Below are 16582 nucleotides of genomic sequence, written 5' to 3'. Positions count from 1 at the left end.
GTGTGTGGGGAAAGCAAAATTAATTTTGTCTTCTTTCCTTCCCTCACAATGCACCACAGCGACTGCATTTGCCTCCAGACTTGTCAGACACAGTGAGCCGCTCAAGCAAACAGGATCTGGCAGAATCCTCCAAGCTGCTGGGCCCAGGCTGTGGCATGATGGCCGGAGGCAGGAAGCACCTGGACTTCTAGGGAATCCTCCTTAGTAACTGCATGCAGAATTATCTGACACCCTAATTATGATTGCAAATAGCTTATGTAAATATTTTTCTTAATGATTTGACCCTCCAATCTTTGAAAAACACAGGATTACAAAATGGAGCCATCATTCTTGTGTTTGGGTTGTTTCATTGTTTGTTTTTTCCACCAACTTTTGTACAAAACTAATACAACAGAAATACCATCATTTGACATTTAGCTGCTGTTGTATATTTTAAAATACTAATTAATTCTTAAATAAACACCAAAAAAAAATCCCCAAAACATGATGTGCCTTAGAGTGGTTGGACTATGTGGATTGTAGCAATGGCATGATGGTAACATTCTGTGATGGTAACATGCATGTTGCACCCCATAGAGTATAGAATATGAGTTCAAGTTGTGTTTGATATATTATTCTGTATTTTTGAAAAGGTCACCAAAAACTAAGGCTTTTTTGAAAAAAATGTTTTGTTTGCTAGTATATAAAAGAATTTGCGCCGGGCGTTGGTGGCGCATGCCTTTAATCCCAGCACTTGGGAGGCAGAGGCAGGCAGATCTCTGTGAGTTCGAGGCCAGCCTGGTCTACAAGAGCTAGTTCCAGGACAGCCTCCAAAGCCACAGAGAAACCCTGTCTCGAAAAACCAAAAAAAAAAAAAAAAAAAAAGAATTTGCAACTGTGTGTCCTGTTTTTTAAAGTGGTAAAGACAAAAATCATATTTAGGGATTTCATCTCAATTGCCCCACATAATAGTTAATGCATACAGAGCTTGACTATACAAAAGCAGCTGTCCTAAAGTTCTAAGTAATTGACATCAGTACTGGGAAATGATATCAACAGACAAAATTCAAAGCTGAAATTCAAGCTGGCAGCGACACTAATGTTGAGGTCCCAGAGATGGGTACTGAAGCCCGTGAGCAGGTTATATGATGTGGGTCTGAAACAAAGTAAAAAACTGAAATGAACTCAGATTTCCAGTGTGTCACCTGAACCCTTTGTTTTATGAGCACTGGCTGAGCATGCTAATAAATCTCTAACCACGTAACATGTCTTGGGACCACAGCATATGGATCAAGTTTTCATGTAAAACATTAGGCTTTGGTGTCATAGGTCCATGCTCTTGAAGGACTTGACAAATCATAGGTACAAAGTGAAAGTTAGAAAGCAACTTGCATGTATTTAAAGACAAGTTTTTCAAAAAGATGTTTAACATCTATTGGCAGAAATTGAATTTCCAAAATACATTTTCAAATAAATTAGAATATTTTGAAGCACCTTTAACTAACATTTTAAGCAGTTTCCTTTTAATATACCACAAATTATACTCTATTTGCTCTTGACAACACTGTGGAAAACAAAGACTGGGTTTTTAAAACTGTCTAACCAATATGATGAATGTCAGTCACTTAAAAAAAAAAAGCCCACTGTAGCATAAACACACACTGTATACAGCTCTTATTCAGAATTAGAATAATTGAATCAATGACAGTGATTTGCCAGGATGTCAAATCTCTCCATCATACCCTGTCACTACCAGTTTATTTTTTGTGATAAAATCAAAAAGACAACTATTTTGTCACCACGACTTCATTAGCACTAAAAAAAAATCAGGTTGATTTTTTTTTTTTAGAATGTCTGGTTTATTTTTTTAATCCCTTTTAATTCTAAAGACACAAATTCTTCCCCATTTTCTTTTCAAAATAAAGTTTCAGAATTGATCTGTCAGTTAAAATTAAAGGGCTTTTATACTGAGGAGAGGTGCTTTTAATATTTAAAACAACTTCAAAAATCCATTTCCTCCGTACATAATAAATCACATTGCACAGGCATCCACAGAAGCCTTGCTGTCCTTTAACAGATTGTGAGCAAACTGAAGTGAATGTTTGATTGTCTTAATAACTAATCTTCTCTTACCCTATTGTGATTAATTTTACACAAATACACAACAGCACAATTATATGGCATTTGACTCAGAAAGGAAGTGTGAAACCATCACATATATATAAATTGCTTATAAAATACTTAATAAATCATCAGTTTACTTCTTGGCTACTACTAGTAGATATTTTTACTTCTTGGCTACTGCTAGTAGATATGCTCTTTACAAGTAGAAAATTTCCTTAGAAACTAAGAAAGTATATGTGAACCCTTAGTTTAAATAGAAATTAAACTTTTCAAACTCTTAAAATAAATAGAGTACCTGGGCTTTCCAAAAATACTACATCCACCACTTTGTTTTTCAGATTCCCTCGGCATATTTTAATAATAATAATAATAAATAAGATGTAGCTGCTGTTGGAAACAGATGTATGGTGCTATTTTATTTTGTTTTCCTCTGATAAAAATCCCTTCTAAAGATATGTTTCCCTTCATCTGGTAATTATTTGTTTTCTATTACCCCAACAACTTCCTACATGAAAATGTTTTCAAAATGCTAACATATAATATATACATATATATGTGTTACATGTTACTATATATATATGTCCTTCTGATGTATTATGAAGTGTATACTCTATTCATAGATTTTAACTTGTCGGGAATATAAATACTTAAGAGCACTGTCAAATAGAGTATCTGTAATATCTCTATATGTTTTCAATGTTTCCAGTGTGTGAACCCCAAAGCCCTTTTTGGTATTCATTCCTTGTGTTAGATCTGCCTTTCTTCAACATGAGGTAAATATTTTGACTACTGTAGGTTGCTCAGGTTTAGGGCTCTGAGGCCCTCTGAATTTTTTAATAGCTACTGAATAAGATCACTTTTCATATCTTGTTTTTGCTTATTCTTTAGCACTACATCCAGGACCTTCTAGTACTAAGACAAATGAAAATGCTTCAGAAGCATTGCCTGTCTTTTAATTTTAATGAATGGGACATACACATACACCTCCAGCAAGGGTGCATAGGGATATCCATATTGGTTAAGCCCATTATTAATGTCAGCTCTAAGACATCATGTTACTGTGTTCCAAAGATAGTCACCATCAATATCCGAATTAAGCAATATAAACCCTAAAGATTTACACTTTGCACCTGAAAAATGAGCATTTAATCATCTATGACCAAGGCCAAAAAAAATTGAAAAACAGAATAATGTGTAGTTGGCATCAATCAACTCAATATATAGAAACACACCCCTCTTAAAAAAAAAAAAAAAACACCTTTTTCTTAAGAACATTAAGGCCCAGAGAATAAAGACATGACTAGAGATGATCAGTGCCATCCTGTGACAGCAAGCACTCACAGAACAAAGCTAAGTGTTAACACCGTAGATGTAATTTTTAGGAAACCTGTTTATGATGTTTCATTTCAGCGGGAAGAGGATATGATGTAAGCACGGTTGAGAACCAGTTGTTCTCCACCATATAAGAGTTGTTGGAAGGTACAGCCTTAGGGAGGGGAAATCCTTGGAATTTCATCCAAGTACAAAGCAAAGTTATTTTCTCCTAGAGCAGCAGTTCTCAACATTGTGGGTCGAGACCACTTTGGGGGTTGAATGACACTTACATAAGGGTCATTCCTGCATATCAGATATTTATACTACATTCATAATAGTAGCAAAATTACAGTCATGAAATAGCAACAGCCATAACAAAATTGTAGGGGAGACAGGTCACCACAACATGAGAAACTGTATTAAAGGGTCAAGGGTCGCAGCATTAGGAAGGTTGAGAACCACTGATCTGGAGTGATTCAACTCTGATTCTGTTCACCTGATATCCCTAAGTCAGTCAAACCTTGAGGTAAAATGTAAGCTGTTTGCACCAAGGATGTCACAAAACTTGGTCATCATCCTGGAAAATGACACTGAAACACCCCTGCAGATTTTCCATTGCCAAATCTATAAATATACCTGTCAGTAAATAAATGAAAATGATTACTGGGAGTTGAAAACCAATTCCCAGGCACTGGAACCACACAGCCTGCGATACAGACAGCTCATCTCCCTAGGGTGCATGCGGGCAGAAGGCAAGGCTGCTGTTCTCATCCTGCTGGTCCAGAGGCTTCCACGGCTGAGCATCCCTCCTTCAGCATGTATCAGGCTGTGCCGCTGCGCCCTGGCAGTCTTGACCCTCTGAGGACTTGTATACGTGCCCAACTGCACACACCCAGACCCTCAGTTCTTATTCCCAGAATTCTGTGTACTCTCCTCAGCAAAGCCATGGGCTAGCAGTGACTGTGACACAGCCCTTCTGTGACAGTTCCCTGAACACACACATCCCTCAGGGAGTGGAAGCTGCAGAATGTCAGGGGGTGGGCATGTCTGCAAGGGCGATGGTACCAACAGTGTATGTGTGCCAGCAGGCAGTGAAAGTCGACATAGACAGTGACTACAAGCACACACAAAAATGGCAATCTAGTTAGGATGGCATAAAGCAACTCTGCTAGAGTAAAACTCAGCAGATCTAAGTGATCTGTCAGTAAGTAATATCTTAACTACTAAATGGGAGATACAGAACTGCAGGGTTGTGTTGAAATCATCAAATCATTTATTTTTTATCATTTGCCTTTGGGAATTTAAAAAGAAAAAATCAGAGTTGGAGTGCATGGAAGTGTCTTTTCTCCCCAGATGATTCTCAATTTTTAATTATTTTTTAATCCAGTCAGCTACACACACACACACACACACACACACACACACACACACACACCTTTTCACTGAAGTTCACTGAAGAAAATATGTCTACTTTGACATAAGTGTTGTTGCACAGAACAGACAGAAAATCACAGTAAGGCAGGCCTTTTTCTAACCAACAAAGGCTTATTTCTTTTCTCCATCCACTGCTTGGGCTCAGGCACTCCTGCCCTGCGTGCCGCCACTTTAAACATGATCAGATCTGTGCTTCTTTGCAAATAACAACTGACCAACAATGGGCCCTGCTTCATAGATTTGGGGATGTTTGGCTTAAGCTGCCAATGGCTGAAGGCCTTTAACTCACACTGGCCAGTCACAGTCTGCTTTGTTGTTGTCTGTTGATGTGTCTGTGCTCATTATTCCTTGACATGCAACATTCCCCTCCACCCTCCAAGCATCCACAACGGCACAGAAAGCAAGACTCAAATGGGAACAGCTGTAGGGGTTCAATGGGAAATGATGCCTCTTGTACAAAGGGGAGGGAGACGGGACAGGGAGAGGGGTTATCTGAGAAAGGCGACAGCTTTCAGAGTCTTGTTTAAGAACTCAACCTTTGAGTATACTTCCTTGAAATTATAGTGGAGATTGGCTGCCCATTTTGAAAATGCCAGTTTCAATTCAAAACACGATTCCTAGGGAAATGCTTGTTATGTTTTTTAATTATTTCTAAACTTTGAGCTTTTAAATGAAATAAATGGATAAACTGGAAGTGTTGCCATTTTCTATACGTGTTGTGATATGCAGATCCACACAGCTGTGTTTTTTTTTTTCCTGATACATGGCCAACTTCTGATGTCTGTAAAAATTATCTCCTTGAGGACCATCAGGTTGTAAAATCGAATGTGTATGAACATAACCATTGATTTAGGATGTTAACCTAATGTAGAAACAAAATTTGTAACACCACACTATAAGGTTAAAAAGAAAATAGTGTAATAAAGAAAATACAAAGGCTTTGGCATGGTTTTTACAATCAACAATGGTTAATTTTGATATGTATTTGTGAACAACTGCAAAACACTTAGGTTTAAAACTCTTGCAAGCACTTTTAATTGATTAGGAATGAATTCTAGATGCACAAAATGATTGGACTGTGAACAGTAATACAGCTATATCTAAGAACAATTAACTTTTGCTGTCCAAGAAAGAAACAAATGATTGCATGAAAATGTGTATAAAACATCTATAGAGTATTCTTGTCAAATATAAATGAAATTAACTTTATTATAGAAATCATTCTGAGGATTTCTAGGGAAGACAAATACTTACATTTTGACATAAAACAAATTGGATTATATCGAAGACACGCTCTACCTTTTAGCTATCAACTTCTCCTTGAATTTATATCTTACCCTTTTTTGCACATAAACTTCATCTGTTAACAACCTTTGGAAAACCAACAGATATTTCTTACATATATCTAGTGTGTGTTGTTCCAGGTTTAATTATATGCAAAGGAATGATACAAACTTGGAACATCAGTCCATAAACTATGAACAGATGGGTAGAAGTATTCGATATATCTTGATAAAACTCTTAACGCCATGGCAAATCTTGTCAATCATGGTTTCCTTTAAACAACCACATGAGCCAACACAGATTCAAGATCCACCAGCCTGTGTTGTTCTTTTCTTCCTTATAACATACAAATGCCCATTTACAAATAATACACCAAAATTAATAAAAGTTTGGATACCAAAATGAAGATTTGTTCCAACTGATACCGTGCCTTCTGTATGCAAAGGTCCTTGTTTCTAGTCCATCCCCGGGATCCAATACAGGACACAGCTGCAAAGTGAAGTGCTTCTAACAACCATGTCTCTTTCTTTCCTGAACGCCCAACTGCTGTGTCCACAGTCACTGACTGAGTGAATACCATTTTCTCTCTCCATCTCTCTCTTTACTGTAATCGGGGCCAGTACTGAGACATGTCAGGTTCACTTCCAGGAACTTGGACAGGAACTGACACTCCAGGGGAAATGAGTCCTGTAAATGAAAAAAAAAAATCACAAGGGTGGAGTCTAAAGTTGGCACACAGCGTGAACACACAGACTTTCTAAAACCCCTGACCTTTCATAATACTTCTTTTATACTTTATATTAAAATGAAAAACTTTCAATCGTTAGAAAGAAAAGGAGAACTTTTGAAACTAGAAACTGTGTTCATGAATACCTCCTAAAACTCAAGTCAACCTCCCCAACATTTGGAAGTTAATCAGTAGAACCATTTTGGAAAGACTTATGTGGTACCTCCTCAGCTGGCATCAAGAAGCTAGATGATGTATAAGTCTTCCAAAAAGCACCTATATTAAGCTTAGTGAACCCTGCCCACTGTCCAGCTCAGATTAAAATGTCTTCTGGAAATTTGATCTCAGGCCTTGTCTTTACACACAATTTCTGTGATCAAACTCACCACCATCAATGATCTCTCTTTTGTCTATATAGTGTCAACTCACTAACTTAACTGAATTTCCCTTTTCAGTCAGCTTTCTCCAGAGCAAGAATAGTCAAATGTTCAACACATCCTTAATGCAAGGCAGAAGTTTCTTCTCAAGTCAACTGTAGAAGTACATGTGATCATCTAGCCAAAGAGGCTCTGTAGACCCCTCTTCACAGCTACAGAGAGCTCACCTGTTGAAGTGGTCCCCGAGGTGCCCATGGGCTGACTGTTCATGTGTGTTTGCATGTGCGGAGGGGTATAGGTGTCATAACTCCGCCCATTTACCGAAGGGCTGGTGGGTAACATGCAGGAGTATGAAGAGGTCTGGCTGGGGACTGGGGGCTGCCAGGAGAAAGAAAAACCTGTGATTACTGGAACCACATCACACAACCACATCCTGGGGTCACTTCTCCCCAGGCCCTCTGCCAACAAGCCTGGTTATTACTGATGCCTCTTTGGAATGTACTAGAATTCCTTATAATGAGCCTAAGCTTGGCTCTTCATCATCAGCCACCACCAGAGCAAAGCCACCTACGTGACAAACTTCTGAAACACAGTAAATTCAAACCAACATTCAGTTTTGGCAGTCTACACTGTCTTTTACCACTGCTGGAGATACTTGCATGAGAGATTCCCTCAAACCCAGATCTATTTGAGAACGCTAAGATCACCAAATCCCATAGTTCCACTGCAGGGGCAGAGAGCAATGGAAGGACTCTTTGGAGAGCTTGATGTAAGGACCTTGGAAACTTTCCAGTACTGGACTTGGAGGATTAGAGATTTTTTTTTGAGATGCAACCATAATGGTATCAGGTTAAAAAGGTCAGAAATGTCAGTGATTGAATGTAACTTAAACACAAAGTGAAGATTAATTGACTTCTTAACTAACCCAAAAGTCCTGATTAGGTCTCATCCATAAAATTGTGTTGCTATCTTCTAAGCATTCAAAATGGAAATGTTGAGGAGACAAACTTCTCTCATAACTAAACAAGACATATGCAGAGTCAGGATAGTGTCCCCCCATGAGAGCCCTTAAGGGTTATCTGAGGTCAGAAAACTCATGAGGTGAATCAACAGAAGCATGGTGTCAGTGATAGCTGCTCTGCTCAGCAAATGCTTGACATTCCCATCCTCATCTGCAAAGATTGACACTTGCTAAAGGAGGTTCAGTGGAAGATGCCCAGTATTTCCAAGACCTGGAGGATTTTGGTCAACAGGATGAAGCCATTGACATAGAGACCACCCCTCCCGATTCCAAAACTTACAGAGGAATTTTCTCTGAACTGTAAAATCACAGATCATTTTTATTTTCTCTGTCACTGAAGCCACTTACTTTTGTAACTTTATAGTCTGTATAATTTTTAGAAGTCAATGTTTGAAATAAATCAGCGTATTTCTTATATGTAGAAGTAAGCTTATATAGTTCAGCATCTATCTAGTTGTTTCATTTTGTTTTTCCACGTGCACATTATGTCACCCTCGCAGAAACCTAGATGTTGCTATAATATGTAACACTGCCCAACATACTCAGTGGCCTCATTACAGTCAGATGGTGGCTCTTCGTGTATGTCAAGTTTAAAAAGGCAAGCAGGCCTAAAGGGCCCTGCCAGGATTTCAGTTTGCATTTGTTTCTAATTCCTATAATCACTTCCTCTAGGCAACCTGACTTCTGGAAAATTCCAAGATAGTTATAGCAATACTAACTAATGGACTATTGGTCCCTTCATTTATATCAATTGTACTACGGCCAATAAAAACAAGATACAATAGAAAGGAAGCATGTGAAGAAGTTGCCAAGCTAGCTATTCCAGTATTGGTCTGAAGACTGGGAGACTTTATTTTGCTGCTATTTGACTTCGAAACCTGGCAAAAGATGCTCAGTGGAGAATAAACAACCTGTGTAACCCCAGAACTGTTTCCAGAAAGAGCTCCTGTCACCAATCTCATACAATCAAGCATATCTACGTAATGGTTGCACAAGCAGGAGACTTAGGAACGCTGATGTAGAAGACCCATCAGAATCCCCACAGCAAGAATCCACCCATCAACAAAGGTCTAATACATCCCAAGAGCCATGTACAACTAGCATTAGAAAATGCCAGCTGACTCCAGGATCTACCACTAAGAGCACAAAGCAGTGTACTATGCTGAAAATGCCATAGGTACTACCAACCTGTCACATCATCTACGGCTGGTATACACTTTCTATTACATTTTTACTTTTACATATGGAAAGAACTAGTTTCCCTATTTTAGTAAACATAGTTCACTGTGTAGAAGACTCTCATTTCTCAGCCCCTTCTCCCTTTTTTTCTTCCTCACTCGTTTCTCACATGAACCAAAAATAATCCTCAAAATGCTTCTGCTGATTCTGTATTTATTAATACAAATGCACTAACATAAACACCAAGTTTTTGCATACTAACATCTTAATGCCTTATATTATGCCATCATTATTTTTGCTTTGTGGCACAAGCTTCACTGATACCCAAAACAGACCTCACTACCACCCAGAATTATCCAGCTAGCATGATGATAAAAGGCACATTAACTTGACTGAACAGATCGAGTGTTTGTTTTTCAAGGGCATGAATCAATCAATCAACTCAAAGAGATTGGATTGACTGTCTCAGAGTTGACTGGTCAAGCCAATCACTGTCACAAGAAGGACTCCCAAGAGAGTAAACGCAGCAGACGGGGTGTGAAAGCCCCAACCCATTCCCTGCCCTGTGCAGCAGGTGGCTAGCCTCTCTTACTTGCATAGGCAGGTTGTTTGCCATGGTGAAGCTTGGCATAGGTGGCAGAGCACTGTATGTGTTGGTGAGGGCGGTGTCTGTTCGGCCTAGCATGGAGCCTGATGTGAAGGAGGAAACTGCAGAAAGAGAGAAGGAGAGAGATGGGAGGTCATTACAGGATGAGGGAGAGCCCAGGGCAAACAGATTTAAGAACTTTTCTTGGCAGTTGGCATTTCAAGTTACCAGGCGTGGTAGGCTGTGGAATTGGCTGATAGACACTGGTGCTGAAACTGCTGCTGATAGGAATATGACTAGGGGTGTTGCTCGCCTGTCTTCTCTGGTTCCTCAGTTTTTCTTCTCTTCTCCATTTGGCCCTCCGATTAGAAAACCATACCTGGAAATGCGTGGAATAGTTTAGTCTTGTGCTCCTTACCAACTTTGCCAGAAACAAAAACCCCTCCATTCCCACTATGCTCTGCCCTAGGACAAGAGAGTCGTTGCAAACTGACCCTGTTACAAGTTATATAACTAGATACAACTGGTATACAGACAAGACAAAGTATAAGGATCACAATGTATCAAACGAACATAGTCCCTAGGTACCTGTATTCTTGCTTCAGGTAGATCTATTTTGGCTGCTAGTCTTTCCCGGGCAAACACATCTGGATAATGGGTCCTCTCAAACTCTGGAGGAGGAAGTTGGGTTGTTTATATGTTATTCCAGAACTACACAAAGTATCTGAACCCTGGATCAAGTTGGCTTTTGACACCCTGCTCCCATCCCTCCAACCAATTTTCTTTCAAATAACTCTACAGTGTGTTGGCTGTACTTGCAAGAACTTTCTCACCAGAATTAAGTTTTCTTTGGAATGACGTTCAGTGAGTGTCACCATTTGTGACCCGAGACAACCAGAACATCATTTTCTTTGTATGTCAGAATTTTAATCTTTTAACGTACTGGTATGTTAAAAGAAGAAAGAAAACGGGCATGCACATACACACGGGGGGGGGGGATGGGAGATTGGGGGGGATACAGTAGTGTGAAGAGGGAATCTCAGTCTTCTATGCAAAGGACCTGAGCTAAATTTAGCCCTTTGTGCCCTTGGTGTGGCATTTACTTCGATTTAAGGCATCTCTACTTTGAAACATTCCCATCACCTTTCTCCAGAGCCTCAATCTGCTCTTGGGTAAAAGACGTTCTATTTCTTTGCAGCTTCCGCTTCAGCTGAAGTCGCATTTGAGCCTCATCCGAGTCTTCACCATTTGAACTGATGGAATTGGTGTTCTCTCCCCCTCCTTCCTGTTGCTGGCAGCCATCTGCAATAAAAAAAGAATAGGACAATAAGAGAAACTGGGATGACATGGGGGGGCTCCCAATGGGACTTGGTACAGTTATAAACTCCAAGAGCTGGGCAGTCTGAGTCCCACAAAGCCTTGCTAAGATAATCAGGTGTTAGCCTTCCTTTAATGACACTGTTACCTGAGTCCTTTATGTTTTTATCAAGATGAGACCTGACTCTCACAAAGTAGCATTTCTTTGAATGACAAAGCAATCCCAAAAGTTTCCAGGCAAAATGATCTTTCACTCCTGACTCCTCTCACGCATGCCTCACCCGGTTCCCTCGTCCTCCAGAAAGTATTTACCTATGACTATGTTGGGGAAATAGAGTGATGTGCAAGACTTCAGCTGATCTATAATCAGTAATTCCTATCTAATCAATTAGATGTTGATAGGTTTGTAGAAAATGCTATTAAGAAACCAAACCAAGCTTGTAATCTTTTAAAAAAATATTTATCTAGTTTTTATTTGAATTCTGCACAGTCAATTTCATTTTAAAGGTTGTGAATTTAGAAGTGCTTGCATTGTTCTGCAGTTTTATTCAACCATTGTGTGAGTGTGTTTCGCCTTGACACCTATTACGAGCACAGCTGTAATTATATCATCACCAAGAACAGGCTATAATTGCTGAAAATGGAATTTTATATTTAGATAAAAGGACTGTCCATTCTTTGTAATGTGTTGCACCAGAGAAAAGTAAGATTTCTTTTAAATTTTTAACGTGTAATTTTAAAAAAGAAATCGTGGAGAGTTCACTAACTAGCTAAATATGCTATGCTGCAGCTGAGTCCTTGGCATATCGTTTAAGTGGTACATTTTTAATTAGGGCATTTCCACCACTTTTAATGTAATTTCTATCATTAAACAGGGAAAGTTTCATTGTTTTCCTTTGCGCTTGGTGGAGAGAGATGCACTCGGGCTAGCTGGCTCCGCCGTGCACCTTAGCCTGCAAAGCGGCAGCCGGTGGGAAGGGAAGGATTCGGGCTCTGGCTGGGCTTCTCAGGGCACTGAAGGCTGAGTCTTGAGTCCTGAGGCCTGTGGCCCCCACGGGATACCAACAGGGACTGTCCCCCTCCCGATCCCAGAAACTTGGCCAGTTTGGGGGGAGGGGCCGCCAGGCCTCTGTGGGAATCGACTTGGCCAGGAATATCATTTATAACCAGGAGACAATAGGCAGCGCCTTCAAAGAGTTCAGGGAATTGTGACAGGATCTAGTGGGATCTTTTCAGGAACTCTGAAATGTTTTAAAACCCCAACTTTCTCCCCCATTTAAACAGGCGGATTCATCGGCACTGGCCACCATATGGGCCCTTGGAGATCTATTGAGATGACCACCAACACTTGAATAGCGAGGGGCTGCTTTTCAGCACCACACAATGCCCCGCGAGTAAGGGAAACTATTAAACTCCTGGGGCAGGAGCGTTGGCAAACTTTCGTGGGCAGAATTTTGAGGCCACAATGAGCATGGACAACAAAAGGATTCTCTTGAGGCGTGCAGCGGGCCACATTGTGTTACAAGAAGCCCAGTCAACAGACTTTTCAGCGAAGTGTGTTAACCCCTCTGCTCTGCTATCATTAATCACTGTCCGGAGAGCGGGCGCCTCGGTGCTATTTAGGGCGCTTGGCTGGGCGGAGGGGGTGGTGGTGGTGGTGGATGGGGGGCCAGGGCAGGGGGTGGAGGGAGGTGGGGAGGGTGGATGGGGACCAGAGCTGGGGCTGAGGGAAGGCGGAAGGAAAGAGGCTAAAGAGAGAGGCGAGGGAGGGAAGGGGAAGAATGGCGTGGGGGAAGGGCGGGGTGGGGGGGCGTGCTCCAAAGAGATGACGGTCAAAAAGGTATAAGAAGGGACTGCAGGGAAAATGAGGAGAGGAAAAAGAAACTGGAGAGTCGAGTGAGATGAGAGAAAACGAAGAAAAGGAAGAGGAGGGGGGAGCGTGTATTGGTAAACAAGCCGCAGGCGTCCTGCCCTACAGCAGATGAGTGGGGGAGGGGAGGGTCGCCTGCCAGAGGAGACAGTCACGGAACTCACGTGTAGGGGCACAAGTGGCTGTACTAATTTGCTGCCCCAGATCTCTGAAGGACTTTTCAAAGTGTTTTTTCGGGAGAAAAAAAAAATGAAGAGGGCCTGTCCCTTTTATTGTCGGATTCAGTGAAGGAGGATGTTTTTTTTTTTTTTTTAAAGCCCTTTGGGTCTACTACAAAAGCCCATCGGTTACTGCTTTTGGAAAATACAAACACAATTCGGCCTGGTCACTCTGCCTCCACCCAAAAGGAAAGCCCGGGACCCTTCTCCAGCATGTTATATATCTTGCCAATTAAACAAAGCTGGGGGTCTCCCTGCAGATAGCGTTCTCTGCTCTCATCTGCTTCTTTGATGTCCTCCTAATTTTAAGGCTTAGGGATTATATTCCTTGCCCTCCAAGCTCAGGCAATACTCATACACAAGCATGCACTGGAGATATAAACCTAGGGCTTGTACTGGCTTGGGAAGTATTTAAAGCGAAAATTAAGAATATAGGAACAGGAAAACTGCATTTTAATTTTTTCTTGTATCTTTTTTTTTTAAGTGGGATCAGAGTCAGCAAGGAGAAAATGCTTCAGGATTCACCGCCAGCACCACCACACCTTAACCAAACCAGACAGCAACATTGAAAATGTGTTCACTACTCTAAAATAGCAACTGTTTGCAGCCAGGTGACCCTTAGCTAGAGCTGGGGTTTTTTGTTTTTTTGTTTTTCTTTTTTCTTTAGTGGCTTTACCTTCTAGCCTTAAATCTTTTGAGAAACTAAAAATAGAAGTTAGAGCGTTCTAATTCCCCACAAGATAACCCTAAGTGGCAGACAATTAAGGTATCTCCTTTAAAAGGCGTCCCCTCCTAGCGGCGCTAAGAGACCTTCAATGGGCGCCATACACCTCCCTGACTAATCCGAGCAGAGAGTGAAAGCGCCTCCCATTATCCCAGCCCCAAGACCATCTGACGCAGGGTTTAGGATTTGTTTCCTGGAAGAAGGAGAAGGGAGAGAAAGGGAGAGGGGAGAAAACACAGAAAAGAAAGCAGAAAAAAAAAGACGCTGGGAAATAAAATCATTCCTTAGTTTCTTAGGGTCTTAATCAGTGAGGCGGAAAACAAGCAAGAAAAGATAGCAACGCGGTTGCGGAACCTTTTCAGCTCTGGAGCGCGGATCAAAACATTGAAGCATCTGTTGAAAGGAGGCTGACTAAATCCTATAGAGGGCCTGGGTATTATGGGGGTTGGGGAGAGGGGAGGAGATGAGAAAAAGTGTCTTCGTGATCCCTAAAACCACCAAATCGCTGGAGAATTGGGGCTGGATAGAGTCGTCTCGTTATTGTCAGCCCACGTCGTCAGGATTTTATTCACCGCCGCGTGGCGTAGATCAGATGGAAACCATATTTGTCTCCCTCAGAGACCTAACCTCGCCTTATGCTTCTGGAAATGGACTCTTTACAATCCAAGATCAGCCTCTCGGGGCCGGGAAAAGGAGACCAGAGAGGGAGGGAGACCCTCTTAGCACCAAAAGGCCACAGGAATCCCCAGGAACTCAAGCAGCGAGAATTACACTCACTGCCAGATCCCGAGGTCCCCACACCCAAGATTCTAAGCCCCTTTCAAGCCACGCGGGGCAGAGAGCCCTGCGGGCGGGCGTGGGGGTGAGAAAGCACTTAGGTGGGGGGATAAACAGGGTGGGTGGGTGGGACGCTCAGGGAGTGTGTGACCCAGTATTCTCTAGCTGCTTTAAGTTAAAAGTCCCTGAACGAGCGCCACCTCTCGCCCCCAGTGGTCACCACCAGGCCCTCGGGGTTTGTAGCTCTGCTGCTCCCAGGGAAGAAAATCTGCCCTAAGCGGCGGCGCTACCTCTAGTGGAAGCTACGGCCCTGGACTTCAGTCTGGGCACCCAGAAACAGGGAAGGGGATGTTCATCCCTTGGTCCCCAAGCACTAGGGAGACACAGGGGTAGAGGCTTCTGGGCTCAACCTTCCTAGGTCTGAGTTTCTGGGTCTATTGCCTACAACGGAGACACCCACCATCTAGTGGGCGGGGAAGGGGTCAGCAGGACTCCGGAGGGCTAGGGATGCAGAGTTGGAAGGTCACCAGTTGGAGTTCCAGCGTCACTGGGGTGTGTCCTGTGGGTATGCATGCGGGAATCCTACGGTTTCAAACGTCAGGCGGTGCGGGGTTGGCTACGTCTTTCCCTTGCTGGTCTTACTAGAGACCGGATCAGAGGTTTGGACCTGTGAGCATTTAGAGCTCCAACTCTCAAGGTTGCAGGTTCGAGGTCACGTGAGCGGGGTCACCCAGGGGAGTCGGGCCTGCGCTACAGGAAGCCACGCACTGGCCAGGAGCAGCGGCGCTGGGAAATCAGAAAGGAGCGCTTTTCTCCCTATCGTCCCAGTGTCCGTCCTATATTGTTTTCTGCTCTTAAAACTGACATGTCTAATTGGCAATTGGTGCCGAATCGTGTCCAGAGGTCTCTTGTGGAACATTTCTACAGCTGTCTCCTTCAACTAGACGCTTATTCATGTCGCCTTAATGAGAAACAAAACGTTCTCTAATGAGCAATTACAGAGCGACAGGATTGTTCCCATAACAAATTCTTGCGAGTGACAGAAGCATCCTTTGTACCAGATATTTCGCATACTGTTACCGATTTTCCCTTCTCTAACCCGGCTCTGTGGAGGCACCCTGCACACGGGGCTAGTCCAAGAGCTAACCAATTCGCAGCAGCCCCTAAGCAGTCCCTGCGTTGCCCCCGGCCCTGAGCCCCCAGGCTCTGTAGTGCTCCCGGGAGTGAGGTGCCACGTCCCATTATCCCGCATATTATCTCCTTGTCACAAGGACAACAAATACCGATTAATCTTCGGAGTAAACTGTTTCCTGCTCTTGACCAAGTTACTTCGGTGTGAGTGGGAGAGAGACAACTCACCCGCTCCTCTTCCTACATCCTTCCCACAGAACCTGGGACAGGACAATATAGTTCCCATCTGTTCTTCCAGGCCCTGAACCCTCAACCCAGAACCCAGTTTCCCCACCCCACTTTTAACCAGTTGCCACGTAGAGAATAAGAACTGAAACCAATTGGGGGGGTGTTAAATGTTGAAGTTAAGCCTGGGGGGAAGAGACCACCACTTCCAGTGGCGATTTTCAAATTGGCCATGCATGTAGGGGGTTTAACCTCTCCTACCACCTCACTCAAAGTCATATAATTTGTCAGTTAC

General features: G+C 42.4%; 2 protein-coding genes across 11 annotated transcripts in view; one reads left to right on the top strand and one right to left on the bottom strand.

Moving 5' to 3' along the window:
* The window catches only part of Elp4 (elongator acetyltransferase complex subunit 4), a 197940-nt gene extending 185245 nt beyond the window's left edge, over positions 1–12695 (top strand). The window contains exon 10 of one of the 2 annotated variants that reach the window (XM_040745959.1): positions 12627–12695. In XM_040745959.1, the coding sequence (XP_040601893.1) occupies positions 12627–12680 (54 nt within the window). In that variant the 3' untranslated portion in view covers positions 12681–12695. Of the gene's footprint in view, positions 1–59; positions 5546–12626 lie in introns of those variants that run through there. The other variant, XM_040745958.1, reaches the window with a different exon arrangement.
* Pax6 (paired box 6) overlaps positions 5748–16582 on the bottom strand; it is a 28138-nt gene continuing 17303 nt past the window's right edge. For all 9 annotated transcript variants that reach the window (XM_013122229.3, XM_013122240.3, XM_021231313.2 and 6 more), the window contains 6 exons: positions 11169–11327; positions 10614–10696; positions 10254–10404; positions 10032–10147; positions 7467–7617; positions 5748–6822 (listed from right to left, as the gene is read on the bottom strand). In XM_013122229.3, coding sequence (XP_012977683.1) covers positions 6737–6822; positions 7467–7617; positions 10032–10147; positions 10254–10404; positions 10614–10696; positions 11169–11327 — 746 coding nt within the window. In that variant the 3' untranslated portion in view covers positions 5748–6736. The remainder of the gene's footprint in view (positions 6823–7466; positions 7618–10031; positions 10148–10253; positions 10405–10613; positions 10697–11168; positions 11328–16582) is intronic.

Source organism: Mesocricetus auratus, unplaced genomic scaffold (assembly GCF_017639785.1).
Source record: "Mesocricetus auratus isolate SY011 unplaced genomic scaffold, BCM_Maur_2.0 Super-Scaffold_100004, whole genome shotgun sequence".
Lineage (NCBI taxonomy): Eukaryota > Metazoa > Chordata > Mammalia > Rodentia > Cricetidae > Mesocricetus > Mesocricetus auratus.
Note: the sequence above shows the minus strand (reverse complement) of the source record. Positions and strands in the feature narration are given on the sequence as shown.